Source organism: Sceloporus undulatus, chromosome 1 (genome assembly GCF_019175285.1).
Source record: "Sceloporus undulatus isolate JIND9_A2432 ecotype Alabama chromosome 1, SceUnd_v1.1, whole genome shotgun sequence".
Taxonomy (NCBI): Eukaryota; Metazoa; Chordata; class Lepidosauria; order Squamata; family Phrynosomatidae; genus Sceloporus; species Sceloporus undulatus.
This window is the reverse complement of record NC_056522.1, coordinates 108,879,500-108,895,997: the sequence shown is the minus strand read 5'-3', so window position 1 is coordinate 108,895,997 and position 16,498 is coordinate 108,879,500. Positions and strand designations below refer to the sequence as shown.

The window sequence follows — 16,498 nt, the reverse complement described above, 5'->3', positions numbered from 1 at the left end:
AGAATTAAGTTCTTTCAGTCTGTAAAATTCAGGAATGTCCACTTGAACCTCTTAATAAACATCTTTGAGAGAACTTGCACTGAGACCTTTGTAGTTAATATTTAGCTTAATTTAATTGATGTCTGTCTTTATAAGATGTAATGATATTTATATTTATATACTAAATTTATAATTAGTTTTTTAAATAATTCTTTGTGTACATTGTCTTGGGATCCCTGATGGACTGGGAAGCAATAAATAAATGCTTTAAAATAAATAAATTAAACCCTCTCCCACCAGTTATGGAATACCTTCATCTGAAAGGTCTGTCCAGTGCCTATTCCCCCCCCCCCCCCCTTTTGCCCCCTTAACTGTGCCTATTTTATTACTACACTGCATTCCATTTCCATCACATTTTTGCATCTTGATACTTTGTTTATTCCTATTTTGGCTGGTTTGTTATGCTGATTTTGTTTGATTCAGATAGTTTTGTATTTATTTGTTTTTTATTTTACATTGCCCTGAGCGCTATTAGTTGTAGGTCAACTGAAATAAATATTTGAAATAAATAAAATAAACAAGTAAATGCATGTTCATAGTTAAAAGACCACTCTAATCTGCATTAGTGATGATGCCAAGTATCTGGAGATAGCAGTTAGTCCAGTTTATTTAATGTGCAGCAGAATACTGTGATTGTTAAATTACTGCATTTTTAAAAAAGTAGCCTTGATAAAGGGGACAATTTTCAATTTGCCTGAAGGAGAAAAAGTGTTTAATAGGAGATTTGTTTCTTTGAATGAGGAAGGTGCTGGATATAATAACTCCTATTGTTTTTCTGTTAAGACTTTATCATACGGGAGGAATAAATATAAATATTATTACTTCGCACAGGGGAAAAGCTGAGATTTAAAAGGTATTTTCTTGGCAGTCCCAAGATCACGGCAAAGATGATGTCATGATTACAGAGGCCTTATCCCGGGAATAACCAGGGAATAACCAGCAACAAATCATTCACGTGGAAATCCCATGAATGATTTGTTGCTGGTTATTCCCAGGATAAATCCTTTCTAATTGTGATATGTCTTGCAGTGATCTCAGGACTTTGCTGAGAAAATGCCTTTTTAATCTTGGTTTTCTCCCTATGTGATAAAGTCCTTAATAAATTTTTTGACTCCACACAAGATGTGCCTATTATAATTTTAAATCATTTGTTTCCTGTTCTTTATTTGAAAAGGGTCTTGAAGGAGTTTACAAGCAATCAATAAAAACGAGACATCCCCAATGAATAACAAAACAAAGAACATGGTCCAAGGAATTATGGTATTTGTGAGTGTTAGGTGCTGTTTCAATGGCTAGCCAGGTGGTGATGCTAACCCTTTTATTATGACCTTCTTTAGATCTGGAGGAATTTTTTCTTTTCTTATGGAACAAGGCAGCTGGGGGAGATTCAACAGGACATCCATAAAGGGATGCCTGGATCTTCTCAGGGTACCGCTGGAAGTCTTCCACCTCAACATCTCGATCCACTCTGTTTAAAAGGGGGAAAAGAGGGACAATCTTGTTATTCTTAGCCACCAAATTTGATTTTGCATTTAGAAATTTCTTTCTTCACCCAACCTGCTACTCTAATTTAAGATTGTCTTGTTTATGAGCTCAGCATGTCCATGGAACAGGTATAAGAAAATAGCTCTTTGCTTTTGTACTGTCATCAAGGGGAACAGCCACGTTCTGCTGGATTATGATCTGTATATTTTATTAATTATTATCATGAAAACAATTAAATGTCAAACAGCTGTGTTTTTTTTTCCAGGTAGAAAGAGCTGAAGATAAAAATAAGAGAGAAATAATCTACACTGCATTTCATTCTCTAAAGAGAAACAGGGACAGTTCAGATTGAACTGGCTGTACATCAGAGATTTAGGTAATACTGAAAATTGTCAGCAGGCTCCTGCTAACTTTCAGGCCAGTATTCTAGTTGTTTGTCTCAGTAATATACTATTCCTTCCTCTAGTTTCTACATTTTAATTTCATTCATATCAACAACAACAACAGATTTCAATTAGTGAATGAAATAAAACAATTTCATTTTACTCCATCCCTCTTTTTCCCTTGTTCTCCTCTCTACCAATAGTTGGTCAAATTTCCACATTCATTGAGCATGCTCTTTTTGCACTGAGCTGTTTCTGATTACTTCTTGATGTGAAGCTCTTATCCACCAGTTTTGGGTTTATGTGGGTGCCCAGTTCCCAGTTGCATTGAAATATTCAATGTTGTCCATTTCTACCCATTTCTTATTCTATATAATTAAAATGATCAAAATTTCTATTGTTATCTTAAGACATGATCCCTTGTGCCACATCACCAACACACAAACACCCCCAGAGTCCAGGCAGTGCAGTCGGGAGACATCAGGGATTTTTTCTCTCTTCTATTAGACATCAATGATCATTGTCACTTGGATGAGATACTCAGGGTTGTCAGAACTGTGGTCAAGATCCCTGAGTCTCTTGTAAAGCAATATTTGAATTTGAAGGAAGCAGGTTAGGAGGAAGTGCAGGCATAACTATTTTGTGCTGAACTTGCCAGACATTGCTTTGACTGTAGTGACACTCTACCGACACAAACCTCTACTCTTTATCAACCTGCTCAATATTTTTAACAATGTCATATATACTGCAAATCAGAAATAATCTGAAAAGGCAATTTAGAAAATGGTTTAAGACCAATAAAGCCTTGCTATATTTATTTCAAGTAGAACCTGAAAAGATGGAGCCCCAGACTTTAATAGATATTAGTTCTGTATTTTAGTTAACTGAAATGTAAACTGAACTATGCAAACCACAAAATAATGCTACTCAATTTGGCTTCTAATGACACTTTTTTACCTGACATATTATCTAAAAATAAGATGAAACTTCTCTTATACCTTTCTCTGTACCTTTGTTCTTTATTTCACTGGGCTGGAAACAGAGCTGGGCAATTGCTAGAACTTGCATTTTCAAAAACTGGCCAGCTAATAGTTAATTTTAATTAGAATCTACCTACTGAATCTATGGATCTCAGATTAAAGTTGCAGAAGCCTCATCTTGAATCTGACCTGGCAACCCTATCTGACAACGGATTTTGGAATTTTTAAAATGCATCAACATGGCTTTCTTTGCTTTTTTTAAAGCAAATTAATTATTGCAAAATTAAACTTTGCCCATCCAGAAGTATACTAAAGAGATTACCTTTGCTAGCTCCCTTTTAACATTGTTTCCTGAAATTCTATGTTTGATGAAAGAAAGAAGAAGCAAAATCTCTTCTGTTTCTTGGCTAGTGAAGAATACACAAACTAAAATGAACTTACCTTGTGAAATAGGCATTGCTTATACAGCCAGTAAAATTGGCAAATTCACTACTGAGGGGAGAGCCTCCAAAGTAGAATTTTTTGGTGCTCGCAGGCTTTTCCTCAATACCATTTTTTCCTGAATTATCTTTCCTCTGCCTTTTTTCATCTACCAAAAGCTCAAGTCTGCAGACAGAAACAGTTCTTCTTACCATGGATCCTTTAAATAAGTCACCCTTTTAGCCAGCAGTTATTCAAGGCACATAAATCATGCTAGAAATATAGCTTTTCCACATCGTTGAACAACTCACTAGGTGGCAGCATTGATACAAGAATATATTTTGAAACAAACAGTATTGCAAGCATCCTCCAACATCCTATATGCATCTGGCAGTATAGAAGTCACTCATAATGTATTCACTGCTGAATAAAATGATGGTAGTATCCTAGACAATGAAAATTCAGAAAACATCCAGGGGTGACCTTGTTGGCCATAACCGAAGTACAATAAAATCCAAAATCTACACAACAGTGATACCTTTATTGGCCAATCAAAATGCACAAAATATATGTGCACAAAAACAGGACAAAGAAAAAAAGATGACAATGTTAGGGTCACAGGCCTTTATTTTGTCAATGTGTTGTTATAGTTGTCTTGGTTAAGATGGTATGGAGGAATATCAATGTAGGTAGGGGACATTCTAAGCCAGAATAGCATAGTAGTTTGAGCATTGGACCATGACACTGGAGATCAGGATTTGACCCCCCCCCCCCCCCCTCAGCCATGAAACCCACTGGGTAACCTTGGACAAGTCACATGCTCTCAACCTCAGGGGAAGGCAATGGAAAACCTCCACAGAACAAATCTTGCCAAGGCCTGTTACAGACATTCAAAATAAAGCTGCTTTGAGTCACAGTGGAGGTATGGTGTTTCAAAGATGCATGCATCCTAAGAGTCCATAAGTCGCACCAAAGCCACGTTCCAGACTGGAGCGTGGCTTTGGTGTGGCTTCTGGACTTTTAGGACACATGCATCATTGAAACACCATACCTCCACTGTGAGTCTGTGACTCGAAGCAGCTTTATTTTGGCTGTCTGTAACAGGCCTAAGAAACTCCTATATTAGGGCCTCTTAGGGTCACCATAAGTCAGAAATGACTTGAAGGCATATATAGGCTTGCCATAACCCGGTGGGAGGCGTGACTCCCCCGATTTCTAGGGGGCGTTCCCGGTCACGTCACGCCCTTGGGTGGCTGCCCGGCTCCTGGCCCTGCTGCATCCCTATATTGTGATGGACTGGAGCTGGCAGGGGAGGGCTCTGCTGCTCTGCCTTGCCCTCCCAAGGAGCAGGCTTAGTCAGGCAGGGCAACAAGGCGCGAGGAGGAGGAGCAGGGCCAGGCAGGTCGGCAGCAGCAGTGGCCCCCGCCCATCCAGGCAGGCCGCTGGGAGAGGGGAGGAAAGGGCCCTGGCCTCTGGGGCAGCCCGGCCTGGAGAACGAAAGGGCCCTTTCCTGGAACCCCTGCCCCCCAGCCCTTCTCCTCCTCCTCCTGCTCTTGCAAGGAAGGGGCTCTGAAGTGCCAGGAGAGCTGCCTCACTAAAGGGGAGGGGCGCCTCAGGGACCCAGCCGTCAGAGAGGAAGAGGAGGAAGAGCTTCGGCGTTTAGGCTCAGAAGAGGAGGAAGGGGCTGGCACCTGGGAGAGGCAAGAGGGCACCTTCCAGGCCCCTCCTGGGCCCCAGGCTCCCCCCAGGATCGCCCCCATCAGACATTGGAAGCCCCCTCCCCAAGGCCCCCCCAACCACACACCCCTCTCCTCTCTAACCCTCTCTCTGACTCCCTCTCCCCCTGTTACCCCACTTTAACTGAGCCCTCTCTAACCCCCTTCTATCTACCTCCTTCTCTCCATCTAAACTCCCCTCCAACCCCTCTCTATCTACTCCCCCCCTCTCTAACCCAGTGATCTCCAAACTCTGCTCTTGAAGGAATTTTGGACTTCAGTTCCCAGAATCTCAGACTATTGAGTAACATGTCTGAGGCTTCTGGGAGTTGAAGTCCAAAATCTCTTAAAGGACACAGTTTGGGAACCACTGCTCTAACCACCTTATTTAATAATAATAATAATAATAATAATAATAATAATAATAATAGGATTTATTTATATACCACCCAATCACTGGGAATCTGAGCGGTTTGTGAAATTAACAGCCAAACTGCACAGGCAAATCAGCTCCTGGCACTGAACAAGCAGAGCTCTGCTCTGGAGCCACAACAAACTACATTTCCCAGAATTCCATAGCATTGATCCAGGACAGTTAAAGTACTGTCAGACTGGGTTATTTCTGCAGTGTGTATGTAGTCTGAGAGCCCTGCAGAGAGAACAACTCTGGTGCTTTAGAATTTAAGCCCATCTAACCCCCCTCTATCTAAGTTCCTTATTTAAGTCTCTTCTAAGCCCCCCTCTAACCCCTCTCTATCTTACTCCTCTTTATCTAACCCTAATCCCCTCTAGGTACCCCATCTAGCCCTCCTTCTATAGCCCCCTTTCTCAAACCCCCTTATTTAACCTTTCTGTTTAATCCTATATATTTTTTTAAAAGAAACCAGCAATTTTTCATGTCCTCCATTTTTATAAAAGTGTCCTACATTTGAAAATGTTATCCTACATTTGTCCTACATTTGTCCTGATTTAGAGGTCCTGACTTATGGCAACCCTAGGCATATAGCAAAGAGGACATCTTTTCTCCTTGGCCATGAAGGCTCTGGGAGATAAAGGGTCGTAAACTCCTGGAAATAAAATTTAAAGTCCATCAGCAACATAAAAAGAATGGATCATTTTTTCCAAGTTGACTAGGAAAAGGGCATGAAGATACTGTGTGAAATCCTAGTCCTGCTCACTTGTCTTGTGTCCATGTTTTTACTTTTGTGTGTGGCTATCAATCTGCACCTGCTGGAAGGATTTACACCTAATGTGCCACTATGATCACACAGCATTTGCTCATTCAGATGTATTGATGGTATTTCTATCATTGTGCTTATTCTTTTACTGTGGGACTGTATTCATATGATTGGGCTGCTAATGTGCAAAATAAAATACCATAATTGTATAAGATCTGTATTTTCACTTATTTGGGGAAAGATGTGAAAAAGACACATCCTTCTATGCTGACTTTGGAAATAGTATGGTGTTTGGTATCCCACATGAAATAATGAACTACAAGTACACTAAAATTCAAATATTGTAAAGGTTTACCTTTCTGGTGAGACATAAGTAATGACAAAGTGGGCTTTCCCATCATTATAGGATCTGTCTGCTGCTTGAAGTCTGACACCTTGTGCATTTAAAACAACAGCTCCCTTATCCATGGAAATGGAGAACACATCTGACTGAAATATAGAGAAAAACGTATTACAGCCAGCCCCTCCACATTTTCTGATTTTCCTTTTGGAAAGTTTGAAGATTAATGGATTCCTGGGAATCTCTGGGTCTTCCAGATCTATTCTGCTGTCAGCTTCCACTGGAAGTTGACTATAGAGTCACACGGGAATACCTAGAGATTCTTAAAGAGAACATTTCTCTAGAAATCTCTAGGTCCTCACCAAAAATTGACCATAGAGCTGCACTGGAGGACCTAGAGATTCCTAGAGAAGTATTCTCTTGGATAAAAAGCATTCACAATTTTTATTTATATTTATTTATATTTGTGGCCTTTTCACTTTCACGGAATGGTTTGCCCCTAACCCCTGCAGAAGTGAGGGTGCCAACTATATTTACAGGGCCTTGGAACAATCTCCACTAAAGATTCTTACAAAATTTTGATCTTTTTTCAATGAACTGAGTAAATGTATTAAGTAAGGAAGAAGCATTTGCCTTGTGACAAGTCTACATTTGTTTAACACTGATTTAAATATTAAATCAGGATGGGATTGATCTTGTGGGAAAGGGAGTTAGTCTGTCTCTTCTGTTGAAAATCTCCACACCCCAGATGCTTTTGGCTTTGGAAAGGAAGTTTTCTCCTTCTTTTATGGGTTGGAAATAGTGGTCACAAACCAGGTATTGAAAGCAGCTCGAGATGGATAGTAACTCAAAACTGCAAGACCACATATTGTTGGGGTGTATGTTGAGGTAAAAATAACAATAGCAGAGTCTTAGAAGTATGTTAACAAAAAGTAGCTTTACCCAGGAGAGTCATAAAATTGAAGCAAAAAACACAGAAAAAATGCTCAGTACAAAACAGCAAAATTAAAGCATTAGCATGGCTTCTAGTATAGCAGCATGTCAGTTCAGCATTACCACCCCTGCAGCATGCAGTTTCACAGAGAGCAAAGCCAGCCAGTATGGAGACCATACAATTCCCTGTATGCTCCACCAGCATGGACAACAAACATTACCAATATACTCTCAGAACCCAGCAGACTTGCAAAGCAGTTATATTCTGCAGATTGGCTATGATAGCCACCTGGCCTAATTGGCCAATTGCTCTCTCATTTAGTAGTTGCAGGCTTATCTTATTCTGATTACACCTGCCATTTGCTACACCTTCATCCAGTCACAACTTACTGTGCTCACTTGCACATCCTGACACATATCTTATTCACATCCTCTTTAACCCCACACTGAAGCAAGCCCCCCACTTGGTGCCCACAAAATAGAAAAGGTCCAGTAAAATGATTAATTGTCCAATCCTAACATTCTATTGCCAACATAATAGCGGTCAATTTGGCCAACACAATAAAAGCCCCAATTTGATAACTGGATTATTTCTGCATATTAAACTCTGAATTCAAAATGCAGGAGATGCTCCCCATTTCCATGTACATTTAGACCTCTCTGAAATTCCTAGTTATCTTATTTAGTTGCAACATATTCAACTATTTTATGTCTCTACAGATTATTTTTTCCTGAGCAGGTTCATACATAATGACACTTGCTATATATATTTCCTATCCACAACTAGATGTAACCACAACCTCGAAGAAAGGGCAGGAGTTCTAACAGATAATTTATCTAGCAATAAACTTGGTATTCAAGCAAGTAGTAACTTCTATTACTAAGAGTACTACTACTGCTAAATTTTATTTCTTTCCCACCTTTCGTCAAGTTGGGATACATAATATTAAAATACAAAACACAATTAAAAAGAAAATACCTAAAACGAACAGTTAAAATGAAATACTATAAAACCATTAAAGTATACTCATTTGAGTATATTCTTTAAAATATACAAATTAAAAAGTCATGTTTTAAAATTGACTGGGTCAATTTGTTTTAAATGCCATCAGTGTTTTCAAATGCTATATCTCTTCTAGCAGGTCATTTCACAGTCTGGGGGACAGTAGACAAAAAAAGTCTTCTGGGAAACTTGTCTGTCTAGTCTGGCCAGCTGGAGCAAACATTTCCCAGAGGACCTGAGTGTATGGGGTGGATTACTTACTCTCATAGGTAACCTGGACCAAACTATGTAGGGCTTTAGAGACAACAACCAACTTTTTGTACTTTTCCTACAAACTAATTGGCAGAGAGTACAAACCTACAACAATCCAAATTCCCAATAAGCTTCATTACGTTATTTTACTTCAAAATTTTGCATATCTGTCAGCTTACTCAAGACCAAGGAATCAAGTAATAGCCAGCACAAACATGAGGCAATGCACTTTCCCATCCCTGGCTTTTGTGAAGAAAATAAAAACCAAAGCTTCTCACGCTTGCCTATAGGAACTATAGTAGCATGCTTCCAAGACATTGACAATTCACCTGACTGCCAAATGTAATTAAATAAATAATCATATATGTATTTATCCCACATTGTTTTAAAATAAACGACTTTTCTAAAATGAGGAAGTCATACTTACTCCTTCAGCACAATAGAACAGCAATCCATTTGGCTGTAAAGTTCGGAAATTAAAGCCTCCTTCAAATGTGTGAAAGGAAATTTTCTGGCTTGATGCAATGTAGCTTTCTCCATTGAAATATGCTTTACGGGACATCTGTTCAACAAGTTTTAAAAAAAGATATCCAGGTATTAATAAAAAAAACAAAGCATATGCAAAAGAAAGAATGCACAGGGCTCAGGCCCATACTCCAGAAAGTATAACAATTCCTGTTTAGTATTGTGATTGCCAAAAGGTACTGTGAGGTAAGTGTGTTATGTGATTTATTTAGCACTGGCTTAATCTCCATTACTCAATCAATATTTAGACTATCTCTGCTAGGTTCTGCAGCTTTGTGGTGACACAGTGAATATGGACAGAAGCTGAGAGTTGTGTTATGGGTGAAGTAATCATACAATCATGCTACCACAAGTAATGTTCAATCACTATTTTTGTATACAAATTGGATGAGATGTAAACTCTCTCAAAAGCTAGTGCTAGAAAATTTTATTGTGTTAAGGCTCACATACTACAAGAAAGCCTGTAAAAATGTTTTCCCCCCATTTTATAAGGGTGTTCCTAACTGAAATGTCTTTATAGGCTGTATGATTCACTGAAACTTAGCTGTGTGCTATAGTTATAATAAAGATGATACCTTTTTTGCCTTCTAGTTTAGTTTACTTGTAATTATAATTTTATTGCAGGTTTTTAGAAACATAATTTCACCAGTGAGTTTTATAGGACTGAAATTATATTGAAGAATAAAAATGGCTTTCATACTTATGTTCAGTTTTGTATTTTGCTTTGTGGCTTTTCATCCTCTCCATTTGACAGATCTGAGGCCACACAGTGTTTTAGCACTGGGCAATGAGGAAATTGAAATAATTAAAGAGGTCCAATACCTTGGGTAAAAATTTATCAGAATGTAGTCAAGAAATCAGAAGAGACTAGGAATGAGATGGGGAGCTATGAAAGAACTAGACAAGACCCTAAAGCAGGGGTCGGTAACCTACGGCCTGCGGGCCGGATCCGGCCTGCCGAGGCCTTTCTGCCGGCCCCCGCGCAGTTCTGCCGCCGATTGCCGCCGTTCCCGTGCATCCGGGCGCCATTTTATTTTTCAAAATGGCGGCCGAAGTCTCATGCAACCTTTCCCAGGACGGGAAAGGTCGCACGAGACTTCGCCGCCATTTTGATAAACAAAATGGCGGCAGAGGAGGGCCGCGCGGCCTGGGGTGGAGGAGGCAAAGGATGAAGACCGGCACCGCCCTCCCCCGCCTCCCCATGGAGCTCTGCGCGGCCCTTTCCGCTTTCCGCGGGGCCATCCCTGCCTCCCCGCGGGGCTCCGCGCAGCCCTCCCCCCGGGGCTCCGCACGGCCCCGCGCTGCCCACCTCCTCCTCTTTCTCCTCTGTCCTGCCCCCAGGCCGCGCGGCGCATAGAGGAGGGGGAGGAAGAGGAGGAGGGAGGAAGAGCAGGAGGAGGCAGCAGCAGGAGGAAGAGAAGGAAGAGGAGATGGGGGCAGCAGGAGGAGGAAGAGCAGGAGGAGGAAGAGGAGATGGGGCAGCAGGAGGAGGAAGAGCAGGAAGAGCAGGAGGAGGAAGAGGAGATGGGAAAGCAGGAGGAGGAAGAGGAGAGAAGAAGAGGAGATGGGGCAGCAGGAGGAGGAAGAGGAGAGAGGAAGAGCAGGAGGAGGAAGAGGAGATGGGGGCAGCAGGAGGAGGAAGAGGAGAGAGGAAAGAGCGGGAGGAAGAGGAGATGGGGGCAGCAGGAGGAGGAAGAGGAGAAGGTGGTGAGTGGCCAGAGGCCACATGGTTTTTTTGTTTTATTTTGCATTCTTTTTAATTGCTTACAAGTCTCCCTGCTTTGAGAATGATAGTGTGGTGATGATGACGACGATGATGATATAAGCCAGCTTGAGAGGCATGGAGGCAATGTTTCTGAAGCCAAGAGAGTGTCACCTTCCAAAGTGTGTTTTGGGGTGGTTTTAATGCTAACAAGTCTCCCTTGCTTTGACAATGATAGTGTGGTGGTGATGATGATGAGTCAGGTTGAGAGCATGCAAACTACTGTTTCAGAGCTGAGAGAGTGTGACCTTGCAAAGTGTGTTTTGTGTGCTTTTAATGCTAACAAGTCTCCCTTGCTTTGACAATGATAGTGTGGTGATGATGATGATGATGACGATGATGATATAAGCCAGCTTGAGAGGCATGGAGGCACTGTTTCTGAAGCCAAGAGAGTGTCACCTTCCAAAGTGTGTTTTGTGTACTTTTAATGCTAACAAGTCTCCCTTGCTTTGACAATGATAGTGTGGTGGTGATGATGATGAGTCAGGTTGAGAAGCATGCAACTACTGTTTCAGAAGCTGAGAGAGTGTGACCTTGCAAAGTGTGTTTTGTGTGCTTTTAATGCAGGTTGGGGGTGTTTGTCCAGAAAGGGACCGAGGAGGAGAGGGCGGGCACACGCCTCCTCCTCCTTGCAGGGCTTCGGTGGAGGCTCCGCCCCGGAAGGTGGCTCCGCCCCGGAGGGTGGCTCTGCCCTGGAGGGTGGAAGCTCCGCCCCCAGCATGCAGCCCTGCCCCAGAGGGTGGCAGCTCCCCCCCCCCGCTGCCCCCCCCCCCCCCCGACTTGTCTGAGGGACACCAACCCGGCCCCCGACTCCAAAAGGTTGCCTACCCCTGCCCTAAAGAGTAAAGATATGTGTGATGAACTGACTCACAAACAAGCCAATCAGAAGCCAGAGACCCTAAGCCAATCAGGTGCTGGCTGAGGAGTTTGAACATTCCGCTTGGCAGTTGGTTTTAGTCAGTTAGGGTTTGGAATCCTGAGGGAGGAAGCTGGTGTTCAGTTGGGGAACAGTAGAGTCCAAGAGAGGACTGTGTTCCAGGAGTTCCTGAGGGAACAATAATTTGGCAGAGTGGGTTTTGATTACAGACCAAGAAAGGGTATAGTGGTCTCAAGAAGGGACAGTAGTCCAATTGAGAGTCTTGTAGTGAAATACTCAGGCTTAGCCAGACTTTGGAAGAGGGGTCTTGGTTGATTAATATCCTGTGGGATATTATAGCCTGTGTGGCTGAGTTATTAATTGAGATTTAAGAACAAACCTGTATATATGTAACCAAGAAAGACACAGTAACAACTTCATTTCCAAGTTACCTTTTTCCATTCTGTTTTAAAATAAACTTTTATTCTTGTTTGAATATCCACTTGGCCTGTGTTTTGAAATCAAACAATAATGCATGGAAATGCAGAGGACAGCAGAAAGAGAGGAAAATGGCACACCAGATGGATAGACTCAATCAGAGAGTTCATGGGGCTGAATTTGCAGGACGTAAGCAAAGCAGTGGAGGACAAGGGTGTCGTGGACGTGCCTCATTCACAGAATGAACTGGGGCCGAGTTGAGGGCAGTTAACAACAACAACATTCCTTTGGTTACTTTAAAACTTGGGAGTTGAAATGCCTATTGTTTGACACCATATACAGTCGGTCCTTCTTATACACAGATTTTTTATACACGGATTTAAGCATACACGGTTTGAAAATGTTCCAAAAAAGTATAAATTTACCTTGATGATCCATTTTTTATTAGGGACACCATTTTGCTATGTCATTATACTTAATGGGACTTGAGCATACACGGATTTTGTTATACACGGGGGATCTTGGAACCAAACCCCAGCGTATAACAAGGATCCACTGTATTTTGCACTAACGGGTCGGAATGTTAAATTCCAATTATACAAAGCTGAACATTAAACAAGAAAATACTAAAATATGACCTACGAAAAGAGAGGAAGGGAGGAAGGGAAAGAGAAGGGGAATTGGAAAGATTTGCTAATCTGTCAGACTTCCTGCTAAAAGTACACTGTAGTAGGCCTACAACACTGCTTTTAGACTTACCTTTTATATTCAACAGTATATCAGATACTAGTTCCCATTTCTTTACTCTGTAGTTTACTTTATAGATGGAAGGAATCATTCTGAGAAAGTTTATCCTTTCATAAGCCCTGGTGGCGCAGTGGTTAAATGCCTGTACTGCAGCCACTCACTCAAAACTATCAGGCTCAATATCAGGGAAAGGGCTCATGCTTGACTCAGGCTTGCATCCTTCTGAGGTCGCTAAAATGAGTACCTAGCTTGTTGAGGGCAATTAGCTTACAGTTGTAAACCGCTTAGACACTGTTAGTTCAGTATGAAGTGGTATATAAATGTAGTTGCTTTGTTTGTTTTATCCTAACTGACAGAAAAACAAAACAAAATCTTCAGACCTCCAGTTTTATTTTGTACTGAGATCCAGCACAAGTATGGAGAAATAACTTAGCTATATAGAGAGACTATCAGAAAATTAACTACTAGAAATTAAAAAGCAATAACCAGAAGATGCATTTGTAGTTTCAGAATAATACTGTACTTACAAGTGATTCCTCTGGACAGCCATAGCCAATTCCCAGAGTTCCTGGCTCTTCCAACAAGTTGAAGTCCTTCTTTTGGAACTGGAAACCTTTCATGCAGCCCCTAAAACCTGTACTTACTGCAAGGTGAGAACTGACACCGCTGTAAAGACATGACATTTCTTTAGGAGTAAAGGGGTAGGTGATGGCATGATATTAGATACATTTGTAAGTGTAACAATAAGCATAAACGTCTACACAGAACAGCAGCAAACATGGATATAGGCAGGAAAAACACACACCAGGGAATGTACATCACTGGGTTTGGTGTGAGATGCAGCAGTAGCAGGTGTGGACAAAACATGACTAGCAGCAGCTTCTAGTAGCCCTAACCAGTATAGCTTACTCTTGCTCTAATTAATGGCAGAGCCAGTCCTGTTTCCAATAGTAAAGTACATTTCTTTCCTCAGCCACTTTTAAATTCAAGTGTATTTGCTCCCTAAGTAGCGCTAGAACCAAAATCACTCCAAAGCACAAATGTACGAACACACTGCATACAAGAATTGTGTTGACTCATATGTTGTCACACATTTGTCACAAAGGTTGGTTGCTAACCCTATTTTGTGCGATCCAGTTTACTGAAAGCAAGGTTTCTCAACAAGGAATAGCCAGAGACCTAGGATTCTGCGAGAGGTTTGATAGGGATTTATCAAGAGATTGAAAAAAAAATCACAACCTTCTTTTGGAGTTGTAGATACAATAATTTGTGTGCAAATGTTCCCTGAAACCTAAAAATTATTTCAAGGGTTCCTTCACGGTAAAAAGGTTGTGAAAGGCTGTTTTAAAGTAGAAATTTGACTGGTTTTAATTAGCCCTATAGAGCATGGGCAAAGTAAATTGATTTTATTGTACACATGAAGAAATTAACAATGAATAGTGATTGCATTGTCATTATAAACCAACCTAGATTTTAAAATCTCAATAGGAGCTCCTCCTATATAGACATCAGTAAATGGCATGCTTTTCTTTTCATTTTCCATGCTTTTTATGTGTCTCCTATCCACTACCAAGATCATTTTCTTGGAATTATGGTATATAACAGATATCTGAAATGGAAAAAAAAAAGTCAAGTTAGAGGCCACAGTATACATACAACTTTATACAACACAAGAACATAATGGTATTTAAAATCAGTAAATTGCTTCCCTCCCACAAAAGAAAGAAAGAAAGAGACAGACAGACAGACAAAGATTGAAGACCTGGGCTGTTCCTCCTTTGAGCATCCATCTGAAGAAAGACACAATGATGCGGGGTTGAGGGAGGCTTATTATCAGATAACAGAACATTACAATAGCAGATTACATAGAAGAGGCTTCTTTCTATACCTCAAACTAAAGATCTCCCTACCTAGGATACAATAAACAAACTAAGGCGTGATACAGACTGTCATAAAGGGGCGTACTTGTGCCGATACTAGGGTTAGGGAGTGCGCACTAACCGCACGTTACCTAATGCTAGTACATGTGGGGGCTGCCATGATTGTGCAGCTCTGCCCACACATTGCACGCGTCGGAGACATCATGCACGTACCGTGTTCAAACAGTGCTGTGCGCGTGTGACGTCTCTGCACCACTGGAGGATGCTTATCATGCCTTTCCAGCAGCGCAGAAAGGAACTCTGAACAGCAGATCATTCCCATGGCAACCACACGGCCAATGGGAATGATCCTGAGGAGACAGGAATCACCCCTTTTTCCTCATGACTCCCGGGCTGTCTGTGATGTGTGTGTGTGTGTGTGTGTGTGTGTGTGTGTGTGTATATGTGTGCTGTTGGGATATAAAGTCCATAGTAAAATGTACAATGTGGGATTTCATAGCAACAGGCCGGCCAATCACCAGCCAGGGGTCATCAGCCAATCAAGCGCTGGCTGGGGGAAATTTGAACATTCCGTTGACAGTTAGCCTTGGCAGTTGGCTGTGGATTCCGTTAGAGTCAGTTGACTTTGTGGCTTTCTGTTTGATGGATGGTGGACTGTGTAGATGGTTGTAGATAACTCTGTACATATTGGAAATTCCTCAAATAATAAAAGCCTCAGCTGAGAAACCTTTGCCTACAGTGTTCTCTTCAGTTATTCAGGAAGGGGAGAGGTGTTTCTCTAGCTCACAAGCTGTTGCCTACACATTTGCAGGATCCTGGCGCCAAACGTAGCTGTGGTACCTCATAATAATAATAATAATAATAATAATAATAATTTATATCCCGCCTCTCCCTGTATTGGATCGAGGTGGGTAACAAGATATCAAAAACAATAAAATCAAGTAAACAAACAAAAAACCCAAAAACAAAACATGGAAACAATAGTTAAAAGACATATTACATTTCAGGCTCCCAAACTCCCTCCCACCCTATAAAACAATAAAACAATTCCCAACCAATGGCCAATAAAATGAATCAAGATCATTCAATCCAATGGGAACAATTAGGTAAATGAAAAATTTGGAAGTCAGTTCCGGAAGGCTCGCCAGAAAAGATCCATTTTTATTGCCTTCTTGAAGGCACCTAAAGATGTTATTTGGCGGATCTCATCCGGTAAATCGTTCCAGAGTTTTGGAGCAGCAACGGAAAATGTCCTCTGGGAAGTGGTTAATATTTCAGTTCTCTCTGGCCCCATACAGACAGGCCAAAATAAAGCTGCTTCTGGTCACTTTGGAGGTATGCTGTTTCAATAATGCATGCGTTCTAAGAGTCCAGAAGCCATGCCAAAGCCATGATCCAGTCCTAAGGACTAGAGCACAGTTTTGGTGCAGCTTCCGGACTTGTAGTACACATGCATCATTGAAACAGCATACCTCCAAAGTGACCCGAAGCAGCTTTACATAGGGCCTGTCTGTATGGGGCCTCTGACTGCAATAGATTCATCCCAGAGGACCTGAGAGTGC

At 41.4% G+C, this 16,498-nt stretch overlaps 1 protein-coding gene across 1 annotated transcript in view; it reads right to left on the bottom strand.

The window, feature by feature from the left end:
* LAMA4 (laminin subunit alpha 4) overlaps positions 1 to 16,498 on the bottom strand; it is a 141,370-nt gene that overhangs the window by 11,312 nt on the left and 113,560 nt on the right. The window contains exons 25-30 of the mRNA XM_042441753.1: positions 14,523 to 14,665; positions 13,584 to 13,722; positions 9,156 to 9,290; positions 6,556 to 6,689; positions 3,329 to 3,493; positions 1,354 to 1,507 (exon numbers count right to left, since the gene is read on the bottom strand). Of these exons, the coding sequence (XP_042297687.1) occupies positions 1,354 to 1,507; positions 3,329 to 3,493; positions 6,556 to 6,689; positions 9,156 to 9,290; positions 13,584 to 13,722; positions 14,523 to 14,665 (870 nt within the window). The remainder of the gene's footprint in view (positions 1 to 1,353; positions 1,508 to 3,328; positions 3,494 to 6,555; positions 6,690 to 9,155; positions 9,291 to 13,583; positions 13,723 to 14,522; positions 14,666 to 16,498) is intronic.